The 21,037-nt window shown below is 56.9% G+C and overlaps 1 protein-coding gene across 1 annotated transcript; it reads right to left on the reverse strand.

Moving 5' to 3' along the window:
* Window positions 1–379: 379 nt before the first annotated feature.
* FURIN (furin, paired basic amino acid cleaving enzyme) lies at window positions 380–20,031 on the reverse strand. Its single transcript, XM_033166416.1, has 16 exons — window positions 19,929–20,031; window positions 15,584–15,918; window positions 10,865–10,963; window positions 9,764–9,859; window positions 7,936–8,064; window positions 7,359–7,435; window positions 6,913–7,001; window positions 6,174–6,346; window positions 5,832–6,044; window positions 5,637–5,737; window positions 5,405–5,508; window positions 5,185–5,302; window positions 4,200–4,379; window positions 3,974–4,098; window positions 2,904–3,020; window positions 380–2,076 (listed from the first exon to the last, which is right to left on the reverse strand). The coding sequence occupies exons 2-16, from the start codon at window positions 15,761–15,763 to the stop codon at window positions 1,532–1,534; spliced, it is 2,346 nt and encodes a 781-aa protein (XP_033022307.1). The 5' UTR covers window positions 15,764–15,918; window positions 19,929–20,031; the 3' UTR covers window positions 380–1,531.
* Between the last annotated feature and the right edge of the window lie 1,006 nt (window positions 20,032–21,037).

Here is a 21,037-nt window from a genome sequence, read left to right on the forward strand (position 1 = left end):
GCTCTGTGCCTCCAGATGGAGGCAGCAATGCTTCTGAATACCAGCTGCTGTAAGTCACAGGAGGGGAGGGGGCTCTTGGACTCAACTTCTTATTGTGAGTTTCCCTTTGGGGCATCTGGCTGGTGACTATAAGAAGAGGACTAGGTGGGTCCCATTTGGCCTTATGCAGCTGACTTAGGTTCTTACATCCGGACTGGTCTGTATCTGGGCAATACGTTGGCCTCCTTGATTCTGCAGCAGACCCTGGCCAGGGAGACCCCAACCAATCAACACGGATCAGCCAGAGAAGGCCTGTTAGGAGGGCCTGTGTCTGTGGTCAGGCACCTGCACCCCACCGACACAAAAGCTCTGTCTAGAGAACACAGCAGGACACAGCAAGTTTGCATAGTTCCAACATTTAATAAACTTTAATCTCTCTAGCGTTATATCCACATCCATTAAATTAAAAAAAACAAAACAACTGGCCACAGGAATTGGCTCCTTGTTTAAATTACAAGAAATTATTTGTGCACCAAAAAAGTTATGATAGAAAACAAGTCCTGGGCAGCCTGTTCTTTCCCCTGCCCACAACTGCACAGCCTCCACCTCCGCCAGCAGCAGAGAGCAGGGAACAGACCCGGAGGGAGAGAGGCAGCTGAGGCGGGCAGTGCAACCCCAGGACCAGAAACAGATTGTCATCAAGGAGGAGGAGGAGAAGGAGGAGGAGGGGGAACAAGGCACATGAGGAAAGATGGAAGCTCCAGTGACTTTGGGAGGATCCAGGGAGGGGCTGGGCACAGCTCAGTGGTCAAGCAGCAGCCGCCCCCAGGCCCCCTCCCTGTGGCCCCAGAGGAATTCCTGCTCCTGCAGGAGGGAGGGCGGAGCCGCCTGCCTTGGGCTGAAGAGATACACCCATGGCATCAATCGTCCATCTCAGCCCCAACTGTCACGGGTGGGGGGAGGGGAAGAGGAGGAGGAGCCCAGCTCACCTCCCAGTCTACCAAGGCTGAAGGACTGGCACGGATAGGCAGGTGGCCGGCTGCACAAGGAAGAGGCCCCAAACGGTGGCACAAGCTCCGTGGATCAGTGGGAAGGGCACGGAACGGAGCAGGAGAGGAGGAGTCAGGCTCTTATTGCTGCTGGCAGGGCAGGAAGAAGGCGACGAAGCTGGGGGCCTGTGCCACTTTGCCCCCCCCCTGCCCTGGACAGGGCGCGCTCAGCCATGCCCCTGCCTGGAGACAAAGGCTTGAGGGGCTTTTCCTGCCCCATCCCAAGCAGCGAGGAAGGCAGCCCCGCGCAGATGCCCCTCCAACCACAGTGGAGGCAGGCAGAGAAACTGGTTCAGTCTAAAAAAATCACTTTGGCGAGTTAAAACCAGTGCCTAGGGTGCCTGGGTGCCTCCTCCTCCAGCAGCATCCTGGCCCACACGCAGAGTGCCTCTGTCCAAGGTCCCCACCCAGCCATGGGGTGGGGGGTGAGAGAGCAGACCGGTGTAGAGCCTCTGGCCCCTTGGTCCTTCCCCTGATGCGCGGGGGGTGGGGCTACAGGCTCATCAAAGGGTGCTTTGGTCTCTGATGAAGGCAGTCCTCTCGCCCTCCTCCTCTTCCTCAGGCCCCTCCTGCCAGGCGTCCGAAGGCAGCCCCTTGTAGGCGATGATGCCTCCGCTCTCCAGCGAATACACCTTGACCCCGCGCAGGCACAGCCCGGAGCGCAGCTGCAGCACCAGGAAGACCAGGACGAAGACCAGGACGATGAAGGCACAGCTCAGGATGGCCACCACCACAGGCAAGTGGGAGGGGCCGCCAGCAACCTCCCCGCCCTCCCTCAGGAGGGTGGGTGAGGCCCGGCTGCTCTGGGTCTGGTGGGAGCACGTCTGTTCCTGGCTGTTGTAGTGGGCGTGCGCCGGGCAGGACAGACACTGGGTGGCTTCCGGGCCCAAGCAGGTGGCGCAGGACGGGTGGCAGGGCACGCAGAGGCGGGAGCTCAGCTGAGGCTCCAGGATGTTCTCCAGAGGGGGGGCCACAGTGCCCGGCGCAAAGGCAGGGGGGCACGTTTTGAGGCAGCTCTTCTGGTGGAGGTAGAAGCCCTCTTCGCACACTGCAAGGAGAGAGGGGGCAAGAGAAGGGGTCAGGCCTCCAGGCTCTGGAAGAAAAGGCATTCAGGCAGCGCCAAGGAGCAAGGTCCGCCCCTTACCTGCGGTGGAGAGAGAGTGTGGGGTCTCCTGTCCACACAGCCCCCTTTGTGGGGGGGGGGGCCTTTGCCCAGGGGCATGGGCAGAAGATGGTATGGTTCCCATTTGCACCAAACACATTGGACAGCTTATGAAAGCTGCCCTATGTACCCCCAATCACTCAGAGCAGTGCCTAGTGGGAGGGCCCCTGGTGGCAACTGCAGAGGGCCTTCTTGGTAGTGGCGCCCTCCCTGTGGAATGCCCTTCCTTCAGATGTCAAGGAGTTAAATAATTACATAACTTTCAGAAGACATCTGAAGGCAGCTCTGTATCAGGAGGTTTTTAACGCTTGATGTTTTTTTGTTTTTAGATATGCTGTAAGCCACGCAGAGTGGCTGGGGAAACCCAGCCAGATGGGCGGGATATTAATAAATAATAGTAATAAATAACAACAACAAAACAACAACAACAACAACAACAACAATTCAGAGCAGGGCTCCAGCATAGGCTATTATAGTGGAGCAGGTTTGGGAGCCGGTGGAGGTGTAGTGGTTGGACTATGCCCTAGGAGACCAGGGCTCAAATCCCTGCTCAGCTGTGAAGCTCCCTGGGTGACCTTGGGCCAGTCGCTGCCTCTCGACCTCACAGGGTTGTTGTTGGAAGGGAAGGACTGTGGAAGGGAAAGACCTTGAGCTCCTGGGAGAAACTGGTAGGATAGGGATGCAATGAAACAAATAACTACAACAAAACTTACCCACGCAGGCCTGGCTGCTGGTCAGGGTCTTGCAGCCGCTGCTCTCAAACTGGTTGGAGAGGCTGGGGGGGTCAGTGGCTGTCCCGTACAGAACCAGCGTGAACTTGGTGAGCGTGCCTGTGGGTGGAGGGGCAGGAAGGTGTGAGGAGGTGGCAGGCAGGAGGAGGAGGAGGCAGAGCCACCCAACCTGCCCTCCTCCCACACCAGAGCCCCTCCCTGTCACTCAAGGAGTTGTGCCTGGCACCCTCTGCTGCGCAACAGCTCCCAAGCAGGGCCTAACGCTGAGGAGCACTGGTCCCCAAACTGGGTGGTGGGATTACAGGGGGAGGGGGGGCGCTAAGAGGCAAGGGGGCTGCAGGGCGTGACTTTCGGACTCTGGAAAGCTAGTATTGCTGGATCAAGGTCATCTGTTTTGTGGAATTAAACTGAATAGTTTTAATCGGATTTTAAATAAAGGTGCAATTAATTGTTTTGAACGTTATTGTGTTATGATCTACCATTAAGGGGGTGGTGCAAACTGCTATTCTGAGTAATGCTTTTTATAGGGGGGGGGGCATAATGGGAATCAGCTTATGGAACCAAGTTTGTGAACCGCTGCTGTTGAGGCTACAGGTGGGGAAGGGGGCCACATTCAGGAGCTCAGCACAGCATCCCCATCCCTCCCTCCTTCTGCCCAGCCAGCAGTCTCTTAAACAGGCAGGGACAGCAGCTGGGGAAGCCCCCCCCCCTTTCTGGGGTTTCCGTCACAAGGAATTAAAACAGAGCAAAAGGGAATTAAACAGCTGCTAGGGTTGTAGGGTGGGGGGGTGGGGAGGGAGGGAATGACCACAGCTGGGCCCAGTAAGGGGGAAGGGGGGAGAGGTCAGACAGCGCTCCCAGGAGGGAGACCAAATCGCAGCTAATGTGACAAGGAGCAGAGGAAGCTGAGGGGGTGGAGAAATGACAGGTGGCTGTCACGGGGATTGAAGGGATTTGAGACAAGGGGCGGGGGGTGCTGGATGGTTGAAATATTTTTCTTGCTGCAACAAGTGGGTCTGGGCATAGAGAAGTAGGTGCCCCTCCCCTGTTACCAAAATTGTTGGCTTCACTGGTGTTCTCAATCTCCAGCGCCCACTCGCCAGTGGGGTCCTCATCCCACGAATGTGTCGTCATGAAAGCCCAGTCATTGAAGCCATCAGCTGAGTAGTCGTGGGGCCTGGGGAGAGGACAAAAGTGAGAGGCATGCGGGGAGGTGGGGGCGGAGCCCAGAGGCAGCTTCCTAGAAGGGAGTGGGTCCAGGGAAGGCAGGGGTCTTACCGGGCAGCCAGCAAGGTGGAACGGGTTCCCATGGGACTGACAAGGTGGATGGCTAGGTCGCCCCGGCGGTTGTAGGAGAGGGTGAGCCGGGCTTGGACGTGCTCCAGCTGCCCCACATAGCTGGCCTTCCCCAGGCAGGCGTCCACTTTCTGCCGCACCTCCAGGCGCTTCCCAATGTCCCTGCAGGAGGCAACAGGCACCCATGGTCATGGCTGGAACAGGCTGTGAAAGGAGCAAGAGCCCCGCCACTCCCCTTCCCGCAGGAGCCGAGAACCCTAGCCTGGCCGGAGGAGGCTTTGCCAGCCAGCAGCAGCCTCAGAAGGCAGATTGTGCAAGGCAGAACTCTGGGTAAAAAGAGGATTGCAGTGGGCAGAAATGATTGGGCTGGCCTGCTCTAGCAAGGACCACCAATCCAACCTCATCCCAGCCCCCAGCCCCAGCATCCTCTTATCCCCTGATGTCCAGCACCACAGGACCACAAGGTGTTGTCCGCCAGCAGCAAAATATCCATAATTAGCCTGAAAAGCAAACTCCAGCCTGGTCCTTGGCACTCAGCAGTGTTTGGAAGGCAGGGCAAGAGATGGGAGCAGCCTCCGCTGCAGCAACATCCTGGAGAAAGGCCGCTCTGTCCTGTCCTTGAAAAGCCTCCTCTGTCAGGTTCATGTGGATGGATGGACACTCCCTCCCTCTCTCTCTCCAGCCGCTTCCTGCCAGTTCCAGTCCATGCCAAGGGAAGCTACAGCCACCTCTCCTTCCCCAACTTCTAGGCCACTGCCCATTTCAGATCAGATGCTCCTTAAGATTTCTACACATTGTCTGTGCAATGTTCAAACACAGACGACGCAATAGTCTAGTCCTCAAGGAGCCCGATGCCCCAAGCTTGTTTCACCCTCAGTAACTGGCGCCCCCTCCTTCCACAGAGGCTGGCCCTCAGGAAGGCCTGACCCCAAACCCACCCACTCCCTGCTCCACTGTGGGGACGCACTTTGGCTCGGTGAGGATGTCCAGGACACACTTCCGCTGAGGCCCCACCGAGGTCCAGTTCCTGGCAAGAGTCACCATGGCGCCGGCGTCCAGGAGTCCATAGCCGTACGAGTGGCTGACTGCAAGCAGAGGGAGGAACAAGGGTGTGTGAGAACCTCGGGACCTGCCCCTGCACCCTGCCACCATCCCAGAGTGGCATGTCCTTGGCAGGGCCTGCTTACCTTTGCGTCCCACCCCGTTGGTGGCCCAGTCGTTGGTGTTGAGGTGGGAGGGCTTGGAGGTCTGCACAACCAGGTGCTGCATATCACGCCAGGTCAGGTTCTTGCTGTGGAGAAGGAGCAGCCGTGTCTCACCGGAGAGGGCAAGGGTGCCAAACCCCCCATCTCCATCAGTGACCAAAGCAGCACCCGCACCCCCACAAGCCCTTCTCCCCTCCACTCTCGGCCCCCTTACTTTGCTTCCAGCGCCAGAGCAATGATCCCAGCCGCCAACGGGGCAGAGGCGGAGGTGCCCGTGTGGGACTCGGTGCACTTCTGCCTCAGGTCTGTAGTCACCTGGGGAGGAGGAGGAGGCGGCACAGGGTGATTGCCAGGTTGTGACCCAAAGCCCACCCCCAACCCCCCCCAATCAGGCCTGATGGAGACTCACGATTTGCTTCTCATTCTGGCTGCCGCTGCTGTAGGTGGTGGCAAGGGTGGAGGAGCAAGCCTCGCTGTACCAGGGCACGTTCCCGTACTGGGTGGTGCTGCTGATCGAGAGGGTGTAGATGCTGTTGGTGTAGCCATCGCAGTTGCAGCTGTCGTGCTCGCGCCCGCCATTCCCAGAAGCCCAGACGAAGATGGAGCCCAGCCCGTTGCGGCCCTGGGGTGGGGTGGGGACCAAGTCAGGCAGAGGCAAGACTAGGAGTGGGGGTGGGGGGGCTTGGCAGCAGCCCAATCTCACCCCAAGCGCCACCCTTCCTCCTCCCCTGGCTGCAGACCACAGGCTCACCTGGCTGACACCCCGGTAGAAGGCCTCTTCAGCCAAGCGGGCCGGGCCGTCCACCGTCTTGCCGTCGTCCTCGGGGCCCCAGCTGGCACTGTAGATGTGGATGTGGTTGGGGTTGAGGCCCAGGGAGCGGGCCTCCACAGCATCTGTCACCTCTCCATCCAGCATGCGGACACCTAAGACGATGGTACAGATGGACATCACTAATGGCACTGCTCTGGTCTGCCTTGGCAAAACCCCACCTAGAGTCCTGTGCCCAGTTCTGGGCACCACAGTTTAAGGAGGATGTTGACAAGTTGGAAGAGGTGCTGAAGAGGGTGACCGACATGATCAAGGGTCTGGAAGCCAAGCCTTATGGGGAACTGTGGAAGGAGTTGGGTATGTTTCACCTGGAGAAGGAGTGATATGAGAGCCACCTTCAGATATCTAAAGGGCTGCCACATGGAGGATGGAGCAAGCTTATTTTATGATGCTCCAGAGTGCAGGACCCAAACTAACAGATCGAAATGACAAGAAAGGAGATTCCCACTAAACCTTGGGGGGGATCTGACTATAAGAGCTGTTTGACAGGGGAACGACCTCCTGTTCCTGGATTCTTGTAATTCTTGCTTTGCAGGGGGGTCACTCTCGGGGTCCCTTCCAACTCTACAATTTATGATTTTAGGCTCCCTCTGGGCAGCTAACCCAGTGTGAGAAGCTGGATGCGGAGCAGAGCCCAAGGTGGAGATGATGCCCTCCTTACCTCCGATCTTGGCGTTGTAAGCAACACCTACACCACAGATGCCATTGTTTGCCACGGCAGCTACTTCGCCTGCACACCGAGTACCATGCCTGTAAGGAGAGAGGGGGGTTGGACTTGAGCTGGGTGGGGAGGGACTGGCAGCCATACATTAGAACATGGAGAAAACAGGGAGCAGGGGACAAGCAAACCTGCCCCAAACTTCTCTCCCAGTGCAGCTGAGCAACAGTCAGGGTTCAAATGGGCAAAGGGGGGAGGGGGACAGAGGGGGGAAGTGTGGCATTCCCAGGGGGTAGGAAGTGCCATCCACCTTTCCTTCTGCACAGCACTGTTCCCAGCCCACATGTCCCCAGCGACTGAGCTTCCAGGACTGAGCAGAATTGGTGTTCCTCTTTCCCAACCCAATATCTCCCATCCCTACCCAACCTCTCTCCAGAAAGGCTCCCCACCTGTTGTCATTCATTTGGGTGTAACGCGGCTGAGGGTCTGAATCCTGATCGTTCACATCAAAGCTGGCGGCTGGATCCTGAAGGAAGGAAGAATTACAGTATTGTAGAGTTGGGAGGGATCCAGGGGGATCCCTCTAGTCCAACCCCCTGCAATGCAGGAATCGCAACGAAAGAGCCCAGCACCACCTCTTTCCCTGCTGGAACTGGCCTCCCCACAATCACGTTTTCTGCATCAGCAGTAAACTCCCAGTTCCAAAAGCTCCATTTGTGGCCCCAGAAGTCCAGAAAGGACCACTGCCCCACGTGTGATGCAAAGCGGTGCTGCAGGTAGCCACAACCAGAGGCAGGATTGCTTGTGGCATGGCTGCATTTGCTTGGGCTGATTCCGCCAGAGAGTATTGCTCACAGGCAGGGCTTGATGGGGCTCAGGAGGACTCTGGGATTTTGTTACTGCTACAAAGCTTCCCTCAGCTTGCTTGCAAAAGTGGCCTCAGCTTGGGTGGGAGGGGGTTGTCCCACGAAGACTCGCAGCCCCTTCTACCAGCCCTGCAAAGTGGGCACGGCACATCCCACTCACGTAGTTGGCCTCGAGATCCGGGTGGTTCTTCTCAATGCCGTCATCCAAGATGGAGACCACGATGCCACGCCCCGTGTAGCCCTGCTGCCAGGCCTCCTTCACGTTAAGGTCTCGCTGGTTCGCATTGGACTGGGGGGCAAAGGGGCAAAGGTGGGGGGAGCAGAAAGCCAGTCAGCACAGCCAGTAGGGCAACTCTAAAGGCTACAGAACCGTGGCAGTGTTTTGTCACACGGGGGGGCGAGGTGGGGGATGGGGAGAAGGCAACCACCTCTAACTAGACCCCAGATGCCTGGCTCACAGAATCATAGAACTGCAGAGTTGGAAAGGACTCCGAGGGTCATCTAGTCCAACCCCCTGCTATGCAGGAATTACAGCTAAGTCTTTAAGGAAGAATCTGTAGATGAGCATTGGGGAATGCTGGCTGCTGCTCCCTTCACTACCCCCTCCCGTTTTCCTGGAAAGTGGCAGGATCAAGCCCCACATATTCATTGGGGCAGGAAAATGCCAGCTCCAGCCTCTTGGCCCTACTATTCCATGCTAAGCAAAGAGGACTCTACAGTGGGGCAGGGGGGTGGGGTGGGGAATCTGCTCTGCTGCAATAACTCCTTCAGTGCCTGACAAGTCCCCATTTGGAAATGGACCATGCAAGACCCCCCAGCTTTGGGGGAGAACCATTGGCCCAAAGAGAATGTGCTGGGTGAGTCTTTGCTGTGGTGGCCCCTAAAAGCTGTGGAACTCCCTCCACAAAGAGGTGCGCCTGGCACCTTCATTACACAGCTTTTGGAGAATGCTGAAGGCACACCTCTTTCCTCTGGCTTCTGATTCTTATGGTGGGAAGTTGTTTTAAATTATTTGTAATGCAGGCAACTCCAAATTTACGCAGGTGTTATGTTCCGAGGCACTGCCTGCATCAGTGAAATCACATATATTTGAAACACCATTGGAAAAGCGTGCAAACCCCTTCTAAACCAGTGTTTCCCACACTTGGGTCTCCATCTGTTTTTGGACTACAACTCCCATCATCCCTAACAAGGCCAGTGGTTAGGGATGATGGGAATTGTAGTCTGAAAAACAGCTGGAGACCCAAGTTTGGGAAACACTGCTCTAAACCTATGGAAACCCTTGAAAAACCAGCAGCACTTACCAGACCACCAAAGTCCACCACAATCACTCCCTCCAAACCTCCTTTCTCAAATTCTCCACAGGCCTCAAAGGTTGGTGCAAGGCTTGTCGGATTGCTGGGCACTATTTTCCGTGCATTTTTGCCCTTTCTGGGCTCTCTGAGGGCCCGTTTTTGCCGTTTTAAAAGTCACTTCCGGGTTTGGTGCCGTGCATGCGTGTGCAGTCCTGCTGAACATGTGTAAATTGAGAGTTGCCTGTATTGTTTTTTAATGTGTGACATGCCCTGGGACCTTAGGGTGAAGGGCAGGTAATAAATTAGCAACAACAACAGCAATGATGTTGCTCCATTCTTTAGGACAGGATCCGGATGGTGCTCCTCAGTGGCCTCTGGGACCTCCCGGCAGTCCAAGGGCCGGGGCAGATTCTGTTCCAGGGCGATGGCAGCTCCTGTGAGCTCAGCCATGGAAGGGGCTTTGTTCCCAGGCTGCCACTAATCCTCCAGGCAGGGAGGGAGGGAGTGATTAACTCTGTGGGAGGGGATTAGCAGTCACACCAGGGCGCCCTTGCCCAACCACCATGTGGGTGGAAGGGCATGGCTGGCAGCAGCCCTGGGGAGGGCAGAATCCAATGCCTCTTGTCTGGTGGCTTCTGCTTCCATTCATCATCACACACACCCCCTCCCCATTGCCAGCCCCAGCCCACTTACCAGGTACCACTGCTGAGGGAACTTGGGATCTGAGGGCTCCAGGAAGGTGTCCCGCTTGGTCCGCCGCTTGGCCACCTGCTGCTCCAGCCAGTGCACCTGAGGAGGCAAAAGGCAGAAAAGGCACTGAAGGGCAGCCTCCCAAGTGCACCCTTGGGTGCAAGGAGCAACCAGGTCCCCATGGAAGTGGCTGGCAGGGGCACAGTTGCCGGCAAGAATGACGGGATGCTTTGTGGAAAGATCTTGGCACCCGCAGGGGCGCAGCTCAGTTCAGTCATGCACAAAGTGGACTCTTGAACCCCACAAAGCCCAGGAGGACCAGGGTCAGTCAGGCCAGGGACATCCTTGGCCAAATGTGGAGGGGACCCATCCCTTCCCCTATTGCCACCCATAGGGAGACCAGAAGGACTCAGACAACCACCACAGTGCCTGGCAGGGTGGGCTCCACCCTCTCATCTCTTTCTTGGACCAAGTCAGGCCAGTGGCCCACCTAGCTCAGTGTCATCTGCACTGACTGGCAGCAATGTAGTGCCACTGCAATTATTGAAGTGTCAGGCTAGGACTCAGTTCACATCCCAATGCATGAGGCTCACTGGCTGGCCTTGGGCCAGTTGCTGTATTGCCCAGCCTGCCTCCCAGGATTGTTGTGAAGGTGATGTGGGAGGAGACACCTTGGAGGAAGGGAGGGGTAATGAAGAGCCAGAATCACAGGGGAGGAGGTGGCCCAGGCAGGCTGCTAATCCTCTGGGCTGTCTTCTGCAGCCCAAAATGGAACCAGGATATCAGGCCCATCTGGTTTAAAACCAGCCTGATTAGACACCCTCCACAGCCTATCCCAGAACCAGCCCCAGGCCATGTACAGAGCACAAAAGTGCCCAGTCGAGGCATGCTGGAGGCAGAAAGCCCCTTCACTCTCTCCACCGTGAGAGCTCAGCCAAAAGCCTCAACCAGGAGTCAACCCCAGCTGCCTCCAGGAGAGGTGGGTGCCAAAGCCCTCCAGCGCATCAGGCCTGCATTGACCAGAACCAGGGCTTCTGTGCTCTGTAGCACCCCCATGGTGGCTGCCTCTCACTTGTGACAGGTTTCCTGCTTCTGTGGACTCACCTGTGGCTCTCTGCCCAGGTAGCTGTGGTGGGACCGGTGTGGGGAGAGGGAACGCTTGGCCACCCCTCGGTGATGGAAGTGGTAATAGTCTCCAACGATCTAGGATGGGGGAGAAAGGAGGAATGAATGAGACAAAAAAAAAAATCTCCCATGTGTCAGTCCAAGCACGGCAGCCCATGATAGCACAAGGCATAGGTCCCTTCTGGGGAGGCTCCTCATAGGTCAGTATAGCCCCACATGCTGGCACCCAGTTACATGGAGGGGAGGGAGGAGAGGCCAAATCCAGGAGCTCCTCTCCCCCCGCCCATCCCTGTGAGGGCCACCAGCTGGCTCCTGCTCCTTCCCCACATGCTGCCTGCAGGGCCTGGCTAAGATGCTAAGAAGATTCTGATCTAAATCTCTAATCTTTAAACAAACCCCTCAAAAGAAGGGCAGGGCGAGAGCAGCAGCTCCTCAAGTGACCTCATGGCGCTGGGCCCAAGTGGCAGACGAGGAGGAGGAAGGAAAAGGGCAGCTTGCTGGCCTCCCTAGAGATGGCATTGGAGGAGGAGGGGGAGAGCTATGCCAAGCGGGCACTCGAGGGACCCCCACCTAAGCCTTGCCAGCGAAGGGCTCCCACTCCCGTCCAGCATCCAGCCTCCCAGGAGACTATTTCTGAAGGTCCCCTCTCATTTCTCACACCCACACTCTTAGCAGCGCACAGACCGCCGCTGCAGGCAAAGGCAGGAGGATCGGGTATGCCAGCAGGTCAAAAGGGTTGCCCTCTGCGAAGAGGATGCTCAAAGGAAGGAAGGAAGCAGGCATGGAGGTCCCACAGCAATTGTGGTTGACCCCTCTTGCCCTAATCTCTTCTTGGCTGCAAGCCTCACAGGGGAAGTCCCTTTTAGCCTAGCCAACCTCATAAGGTTGCTTTGAGGATGAAAAGAGGGAACTCCACAGCCACCATGGAATTGTCTCTGCTTGGAGAAAGACGGGTACAGGAGCATTTATCAGTGTCCACAGCCCAACAGCAGCCCCTGGCCCCAACAGACCCCTTCACCAGAGGCTGCTGCTGGGACACTTTCAGCTTGTACATTCCAGGGGCTGAAGCCTCCACTCCCAATGCTCAATTGCAAAAAAAGGGGTCGCGCAATTCCCCCCTCCCAAGAAGACAGCTGAAGAGAATTGCAGGGCATTTTTCCATGGAAACAAGGGCTTAAGTGTAAGGGGACACCAGCTCCTGCCCCGAGAATTGGCACTGTGCCAGCAGTGGGGGCAATTCGCAGACAGAGCGTCATTGCCAGGCAGAGAGGAGAGGGAGGTGCCCCACCCTGGTGGGCTCCAGCCTTAGCAAAGAGAGGCTCTTCTGGTCCCCCAGCCCATTGCTGAATGCAGCACAAGCCCTCAACTGGGGAGCTGGGGCCTGCCCCAGGTCTTCAAAGAAGGGACTCCCCTCTTCTCAGATCCCTTTGCCTTCTTTCCTGGGAGTGCCTCAGAACCCCGAGCTAGTTGTTGCCTGCCCCACGCCTGGCTGTGCACCAGGGCCTGGCTCCCAGCCCTATTTTCCCCAAAACAAACAGGATTCCCCTTCGCAGGGCCTCTTGCCTTGGCTGCTGCCCGCAGGTGCCAGCACCACAAACCTGCTCAGCCTGCCCTAGGAAGGAGCCAGGAGCCACAACGGGCACTTAGAGGGTACAGCGGCACAGGCCAGGGCAGGAAGGAAGAAGCATGACCCACAGAGGACTGACACCCCACTCCTTAGCTCCACTCCTGGGACTTAGACTGCGCCGGACTGAGCATTGGTCCATTCCAGTTGTGCCAGGGGCAAAACAATCCTCACAGATGAACAAAAGGGATTTCACTGAACAGCTTCTTTCCTGCCCCCTGAATCAAAGGCCCAGTGGCAAAGAGAGCCCACTTCTGCATAACTACCTCCTCCACATACCCCCTGCCCCAGGGGTCTTGGGTCTTCTGCAGAGTATTCTACCCCTCCACCCCAGCCCAATTGAGCCTAAGCACCAGCCTGCTGCACAGCACCTCCCCTCACTGGGCTAACAGGATCTGACCAGGACTGGAAGGGTAGGATGCTCTGCAGAAGCTCAGCACCCGGAACGGAAGACTCTGTTGCCATGTTGTCTGCCAGCACCCACATCCAGCTCCAAGGGATAGTTCAGCCCCCAGAAATCACAGCAGGGAAAGGTTGTTACCTCATGTGCAAGGCCAGAACATCTGGCTCTCATTGCCTGGGCGGTGGAGGCCTTGAGTTGGCGAGGGAGGAAGTGGTGAAGGGGCGATTGCAACCAGGAGCTGGCAAATGGCAAGCAGCCTGGATTGATCCTCATGCGAAGAGGAAGACCAAAGTATGATACCGGTAGAAGTTTATAAAAATTATGCATAGCATGGGGGAAAGTGGGTAGAGCAAGTTTTGTTCCCTTCTCAACACTAGAACTCATGCATGGACATCCAATAAAGCTGACTCCCCAGCCACTCTGGGTGGTTTCCAACAGATATTAAGATACATTAAAATGTCACAGATTAAAAACTTCCCTGAACAGGACTGCCTTCAGATATCTTCTGAATGTAAGGTAGTTGTTTATCTCTTTGACATGAGATGCGAGGGCGTTCCACAGGGCGGGCGCCACTACCAAGAAGGCCCTCTGCCTGGTTCCCTGTAGCTTTGCTTCTCGCAGTGAGGGAACCGCCAGAAGGCCTTCGGCGCTGGACCTCAGTGTCCGGACCGAACGAGCTATCGAACTCATGCCCACAAGAGGCAGTGATGGCCATCAACTTGAATGGCTTTAAAAGAGGATTGGACAAATTCAGCGAGGAGAGGGCAATCAATGCTCTGCCTCCACAGTTGGAAACCACAGGAGGAGAGAGTTGCCCTTGTGCTCAGGTCCTGCTTGCAAGCTTCCCAGAAGAGGCACCTGATTGCAGGACGTTCACTGTTCACTGCGAGAACAGACAACTGAAATAGATGGGCCCCATTTGGCCTGATCCAGCAGGTTCTTCTTACGTTCTTAGCTCCAAAGGAATAGCTTGTTTTGTCCCCTGAAGATGCTCTATCAGGTCAAGCCCCTATCCTGCCCCCCAACCAAGCTTCATTCTGGAGTCAGGGCTCATCAAGACTGTGCCATGTTTTCCAGGCATAGGTCCACACTTTCTAGGTCCATGTGGTTTTGTGAGTACCGTATGTTTCACCGCTTCCCCTGGGAAAACCCACTGTTTGCTGTTGAATTGGAACAAATGGTAATCAGTTTTCCCACGGATTCCCTTTTGCTCCAATTCAGCGGTTTTTCCAAGGGTAGCGGCAACACATACACACAAAATCACTTGGACACAGACCTAGAAAGTGCAGACCTGTGGCAGGAAAGTGTGGTGCAGAAGGAAATCTGGGTGAGCCCTAAAGCAGCAGGTGAGCTCAGCAAGTGAGGAAGCCTCTGGGCCTCCCTCTAAGGCAGCCACATGACCAGGGGAGGAGGTGGGAATGGGGTGCTGCACGTCCCTGTCAACAGATTCCCTCGTCTCCGCCTGGAGCAAGAGAACCAATCCATCCCGAGTGCCAGCCCCACCCTGCAGTCAGCCCTGCCCTAGGTGGACTTCAGTGAAGCTCATCAGCCCCATTCAATCCCATATGCTTTGTCAATGCTGGCCAATGCCACGTCTTCCCACTCAAGTCAAGGGTGAAATGATTCAAGAGTTGCAGAGCAGCAAAGAGCGTGGCATGAAATCCCACCGGATGAGAACAAGGCTGGCCTCAAGGTAGGGAAACAGCCCCAGGGCACTCAGTGTTCCATCCCACATGCAGGTGAAGTGCAAACAGCCTCAGGGGGCAGGCTGTGCTCTTGACCTTTCTGCATCTGCCCAGAAGATGATGCAACTGGCAACTCCATGCCCACTGCCAAGCAAAGCTTGCATTAGTCCTGCATCAACACAGGGCAGCTGGGCCCACCACCACCTCCAAGATACAAGGCTCCTGGGACAAAGAGAGCCAACCAGCCACCCCCAAAAAGTCGCTTTCCAAGAGGCAGCAACAAATGCCCTTTTGTAAGGTGCACAAGCGTCACCTTTCCACCTGTAGGGAGTTTAACTGAAGCACATTCAACCAGAAAGGACAAGGAAAAAGGTAGAGCAGCCTGCTGCCACTGGAGCCACATTCCACCTTCAGCACATCAAGCAACACCTCCCACCCACCACAGCCAGCCCCTCTGCAGAGCACATGAAAATATTCTGCCAAAGGCCTACAAAAAACTCAGTGCAACTCCTGAAAGCAAATTGAACTATAGGCTGTAGGAGAAGGAAAACCAGCCACATGACACCATAGTCGCTGGCCAGTCCCACTTGGGCAAACATTGGTTCCTCATCCCAAACTCAGATAGCTCTGAACATCCAACAGACTTTTCCAGGTGGAGTTTCCAGCTCGCCCACCACAGCCAAGCACCCTGCCTCTATTGCTAGCACCTCCCAGTGGCTCCATGCATGGAAAAGAGCACCTCCCCCAGACCCCCGCAACGAGCAGAGCAGCAGGTCTGACTCAAACCCAGCAAGGCTCTTGGCTTCAGCATTTGTTTCATGGCTTAAATATCTCCCTTCTAAAAGCAGCAGCACCACACCTGGACTTCTTCTCTACCCCTTCCAAGCCCCGCATCAATGGCTGCTCCCTCCCTCCCTTAGCCCATTTCAGTTTCCCTTCAGGTTTGGGGTTGCACTAGCTCCAGGTAGGCTGTAGGCGTCACTCACCGGGCCCATGTTGAGGAATCCATGCTTCTTGGCCAGCCGCTCCGCTTCCTGTGGCCCAGCAGGGACTAGGACGGCCCAGGTGTTAGTGTAGACGTGCTGGCCAAGCACTTCCCTGGCCAGGAGAGCTAGGGCCCCAATCAGAGTCCACGACAACAGCAGCCAGGGTGGCCTCAGATCCATGAAAGCCGGGAAAGGGGGGAGCCCAAGGAGCACCTCAAAGCAGGCCCTCACTCTGCCGCCCAGCAAGGCCCCAGTCAGTCCGAGGCAGCATCAGGGCTAGTGGTTAGGAGAGGGAGAACAGGAGGCAAACCTCGAGGGCGTCACCTGCGCAGCACCTGGGGAGAGAAAAGGAGAGATTCAGATCCTGGACAGAGACTAGCAAAAGGCCAGGATGATGATGAGGAGCCACACACAGACCTGCTCATGGGCACCTCAGCACAGGCTTGATGTGCCACCACCCCAAAGGTCTGTCCCACACCCCAGGATGCAGAGAAGTGTGGCAAGTAAGCTGTTCCTGCACCCAGCATGCTGAGATCCCTTCCCAGAGCTCTTTGCCACCCCCCCCCCCAGTGACCATCAGGTGCCTCCTCCTCGTCCCCTCCCTTAACCCTCCCCAGGAAAAGGGCCCTGCTCCCAGGAGCTGAAGAGGCTGCTTGTTCAGGAGGGGTGGGGAACGTCCAGGGCTCTTTTGGCAAGACAGGCACTCATCCACTTGGGTGGCCTAGCAGGGCTGAAAACTTCAGCGGGAGGCTCCTGGGCCAGGCTGGCCCCAGGGGGCAACCTGAGAAAGAACTCCCCTACCTACTTCACGGGACATGGGTGGCGCTGTGGTCTAAACCACAGAGCCCAGGGCTTAACAATCAGAAGGTTGGTGGTTCGAATCCCTGCGATGGGGTGAGCTCCCGTTGTTTGGTCCCAGCTCCTGCCCACCTACCAGTTCGAAAGCATGCCAGTGCAAGTAGATAAATAGGTACTGCTCCAGCGGGAAGGTAAACGGCGTTTCCGTGCGCTGCTCTGGTTCGCCAGAAGCGGCTTAGTCATGCTGGCCACATGACGCAGAAGCTGTCTGCGGACAAATGCCGGCTCCCTCGGCCTATAGAGCGAGATGAGCGCCGCAACCCCAGAGTCATCCACGACTGGACCTAATGGTCAGGGGTACCTTTACCTACTTCACAGGCCTTGAGCGAAGAGAGAGGCTGGGCTGCAGCTGAACTACCTGGGAGTGACCTGAGGAAGCCACGCTTGGCTCAAAAGACGTTTTGGGGAAAGTTTCAAGGCCAGGAGGCTCTGACTTGGGCTCTTGAGCAGCCAAGAAGGGAGCAGCCCCCCACACCCATTGCTGAGGCAGCTTAACCCTCCTCTAATCAGAGGCTCTGGAATTCTATGAGGGGGCGAAGAATGTGCAATTAGACTTTGGCAAACTGTATTTGCATATGGTTATCGGCAACTGTGAACTGTCCTGGGATTATTATTTTTAATTGAAGGGGTATAAAACATCTTAAGCAGATACTTGCAGAATGTGGAAATTTGCAGTTCTGCATTTCCCACACTTCTTTGGAAAGCTATTGAGAAGGCAGAGGTGGGGCTTATGGAGACACAAGATAAACAGGGGTCAACAAGTCTGGAGAGATGGGCAGGGACCAACAACGCCCACAAATTACCTCCTCAGAATCCCTCCTGCAACACTTGGGGATCCTCAAAGCTCTATCTGGCCCTGAGCTGTCACCCCAGTTCCACCTCCCTATGCTGCTCTGTCAACCTTCTGCACCAAGGTAGGCAGGAAGCAAATTGCTCCACTCACCTGCCAGGGACACAGAAAGCGGGGGAATATCAAAAAGGCACACTTGATAGAGGGTAGGTGGGTGGAAGAACAAGAAGAACCTGGGACTCAGGACCACTGTGAGGCCAACCATGCAGCAGACAGAGACTACAAAGCACTCCGTTGTTGGCTTAACAATAAGGACCTTAGACTTTGGAACAGAACCTGAAGTATCATTTGCTCTCTGCAAGGCCAGAGCCTCCTCTCTTCCATGTCACCCAAACCCTCATCCCAACAACAAATGACCAGAAGTGACCCAAGGTGGGACAGATCAGAGGTGAGCTTCCGTACTACCAGTTATGAAGCTGCTGCTGCTGCTGCTACCACCAGTCAAGCCTTTGGTCCGCCTAGCTCAATATGGCTTCCTCCAATGGGCAGGGTCTCAGGCACAGAGGACGGTCTTTCCCAACAGCACTGGCCACCTGCTCCTGCTCCTTGGAGATGCTGCTGGGAACTGAACCCAGGAGATTCTGCAGGCACAGCAGCTGGTCTGCCCCTGAAGCAGAATCCAGTCCCCTGAGATCACGATCTTGAGCAGGCTTGGCCGCTCCCTGCAGATAGCAATCAGTTCCTAACACATACACCCTGTGCCATCAGCTGTGCTCCTGGGTCCTTTATGACCTGGCCTTTCTAGGTCGGTCTGTGGCCAGAGCCGCTCTGCCACATCTAAAATCCTGACAATAAAACTTGTTCGTTGAGACATCAGGTGCTGCAAAACGAGGGGCCCTCAAGACACTGCTAAACAACTCCCATAAGGCTAAGAAGAGGGACACAGATGCCCCCCCCATGCCCTGCCCTATGGGAACAAGCTTACTCCTTTAACTGAGGAACACAATAAGTCCCTTCTTTGGGGCCCAGAGGGATAGGGGAACAGAAGCAGCTCCTGTGGTTCAATGCCAGGAAGTTTTGAAATGCCATAAAGAGGAGAGGGAGTGGCAGCTGCATGCCAGGCCAGGCAGGAGGAGATGGAAGAGTCTGTCTGAATGGAAAACCAGAGGAGTTTCCATCCCCAGGCAACAAGGCAGCAGAAGAGTACAGTATCTCTTACAGCAGGAAGGGAAGTGAGTTAACCCTTAGAGGTATGCAAACCCAAACTCATGACACACCACAAAAGCCTCATCTTCTTTGGCGATCACTTGTAGCCGAGTAAAATTGTCTTCCATGAAAACGGTCTTAACGATGAGTCTAAGTGACTGTGGAGGCCAAAGACTCATACAATGACCCAGAGAGAAAGTGGCTTAGAGACTTTCATCCTGTGACCTCTTTGGGCACAGCACCAAGCTGGGCAGAAAACCAGAGACCCAAACAACTACGCTATGTCCACAGGCAGCTGAAGAAAGAGCACCGGGTGGGAGGACGGTTGACATCTTCCCTCCAGAGCCAGTTGGAGAGCTTCCCCAGGCAGACTCAGGTACACCTGGCTAAATCCCTCCCACTCTCGCCTCAGCCTCCAGCACACTTGGATTCCCCTGAAGACACAGACCCACACACACCAGCTTCCCCCACAGGAGCCCCAGGCACACGAAGAGGCCACCTGTGCCCCCCTGAGCATCCGCTGAACCTTCTAGCCAGAGAGAGACTGCAAGCAGGCGGAATCCATGCGCTCTTGCGACAGCACACCTACAGAGGGAAGGGCTGGGGGAAAGAGGACCCAGAAGTGGCGAGGACTATGACGGCATCGACTCATTTCCTTAGAAGCGGGAGGACAGTGCAGCTGGACAGAAAGCAATCAGCCTCACCAGCTCAGCCGCCATCCCCACCTTCTCAGCTGAAGCTAAAGCGGTGGCCTTGTATTCCCCCCCCCCCCCCCACACACACTAGGACAACTCCAGAGTGGCCAGGTCCCCGTATGATACCCAAAGATATTGGCAACCCACTTCTCTCTGCTTATTAAATGGGGGTCCAATCCGTAGGACCCTCTCCCCCGTTTCATAGGGGGCGGGGAAGTGGCCCAGGGGAACTTTCTCGGGGCAGCTGGGCCGTCGCTTCCGTCGGGAAGGCCACGTCCACGCCGACTTCTGCCTGACCCCGCAGCGCAGCTCAGCTGGCCGCCCAGGCTAGTCTGGCAGGCAGGGTGACTCACTCCTCCCCTCGCCGCGGTTAAAGACGGAAAGCCGGAGGAGACGGCGAGGGAAGAAAACAAGCCACGCCAAAGAGGGGAGGTTGCCCTTGGGGGTTCCTGCCGCCGACAGGCCCGGCTGAAGACGGCCTCGGGAATGTGCCATGCCCCGAGTGGGCATCGCTCGGGGAGGCCGGCAAGGGCTAGGCGCCGCCTCCCACGGACCCCACACTACTCGGCTTGAAGCGTCACTGCCGCGCCGTCGGGAAAGACCTGGCCGAGCCCTTCTCCAGTCAGGGCCGTCGGGGAAGCTTCCCTCGGGAAGGGCCCAGGCGGGTCTAGCGAGAAAAAACCCGTCCTGTCGCCTCCAGGGGGACGGGCAGCAGCAGCAGCAACAGGGCGGATGGATCGACTGCTAGATAGCTCGCTTCCCCGCCCCCCGCCCGAAACACCGGCCGCTGCCTTACCGGGCCGCCGGCTGCTCCTCTCCTCCGAAGGGCTCCCGCGTCTGGCAGCGCCCGCCTGACCCGTCTGGCCCCTTTATGGGCGGCGGCAGGAGCAGCGTCACCTAGACGGGAGGGAAGGACCGGGAAGCCCAGCCCGGAGGAGCCCCCGCCCCGCGGGCAGCAGCAGGAGGCGGAGGCGCAGCGCTTGTTTACTCCCAGGAACCGCCGGACGGACCGGAGAGGGGGCGGCCCTCTACGGCTCCTCCTCCCGACGAGGGGCACCGAGAGCGCAGGCGAAAAGGCAGGCAGGGAAGCGGGCGGGCGCCCCCGGATGCCGTCACTCCCGACTGCAGCAGCGAGCAGGAGAGGCGGGCCTTCTTTGAGCCCCCTGCCCGCTTGCCCGAAAGGAGGAAGCGACCCGCGCGAGCAGAGAAAAGGAACCTGGAAGCGCCTTTTGGGTCGCCCCATCTGCCAGCAACCACGGCGATTCCAAGGCCGGCCCTTCGCCTGTGCCAAGGCAGCGGCTCTTCGCCTGGCTTGGCGTGGCCTGACCGCGGCTGCCCGGGCTTGGCCCAAGCGCTTCCCGTACATGAAGCGAGTGAGCGGTCCTCTCCGGAGCTCTGAGCAACTGGCCTCCGGACACCCGAGCAGGTCACAGGAATCCTGCGCAGCAGCAGTGCCGGCCTTGGCCGCCGATTTTGTGTGCCCTGCGAGGGCAGCTATTTGTTACTTTTATGCTTTTACTGCCAGGGAGGGGACGAAGTGCTTGTGCCAAAACAACTTCTTGGCTGCCCTGGGCTCGCTTATCCCCCCAGAACGTCAGACGAGCCCTGCTGTGTCAGATCAGACCCGCATCTAGCTCAGCAGGTGAACCGTCTTTCCTCTTCCTCCCTTGGCAGGTAGCTTGCCCGTTCCTTCCCCATCCGGTCCCCACTGGTTCGTCTTCCTTCAACCAGAAATCAAACGGGTGGGACGGGGAAGCTCAATTGCACTTCTGGCTCCACCTTTTTGTTAACTTTCAGACCTCCGTGGGTGTTCTGGTTTGAAGTGGCAACAGTTAATTTGTGCCTACAGTTGGCACCTCTAGAGCTGCCAGCACGAAGGACTCCCCCTCCTGGTTATGGCTGCCC

This window comes from Lacerta agilis, chromosome 13 (assembly GCF_009819535.1).
Source record: "Lacerta agilis isolate rLacAgi1 chromosome 13, rLacAgi1.pri, whole genome shotgun sequence".
NCBI lineage: Eukaryota > Metazoa > Chordata > Lepidosauria > Squamata > Lacertidae > Lacerta > Lacerta agilis.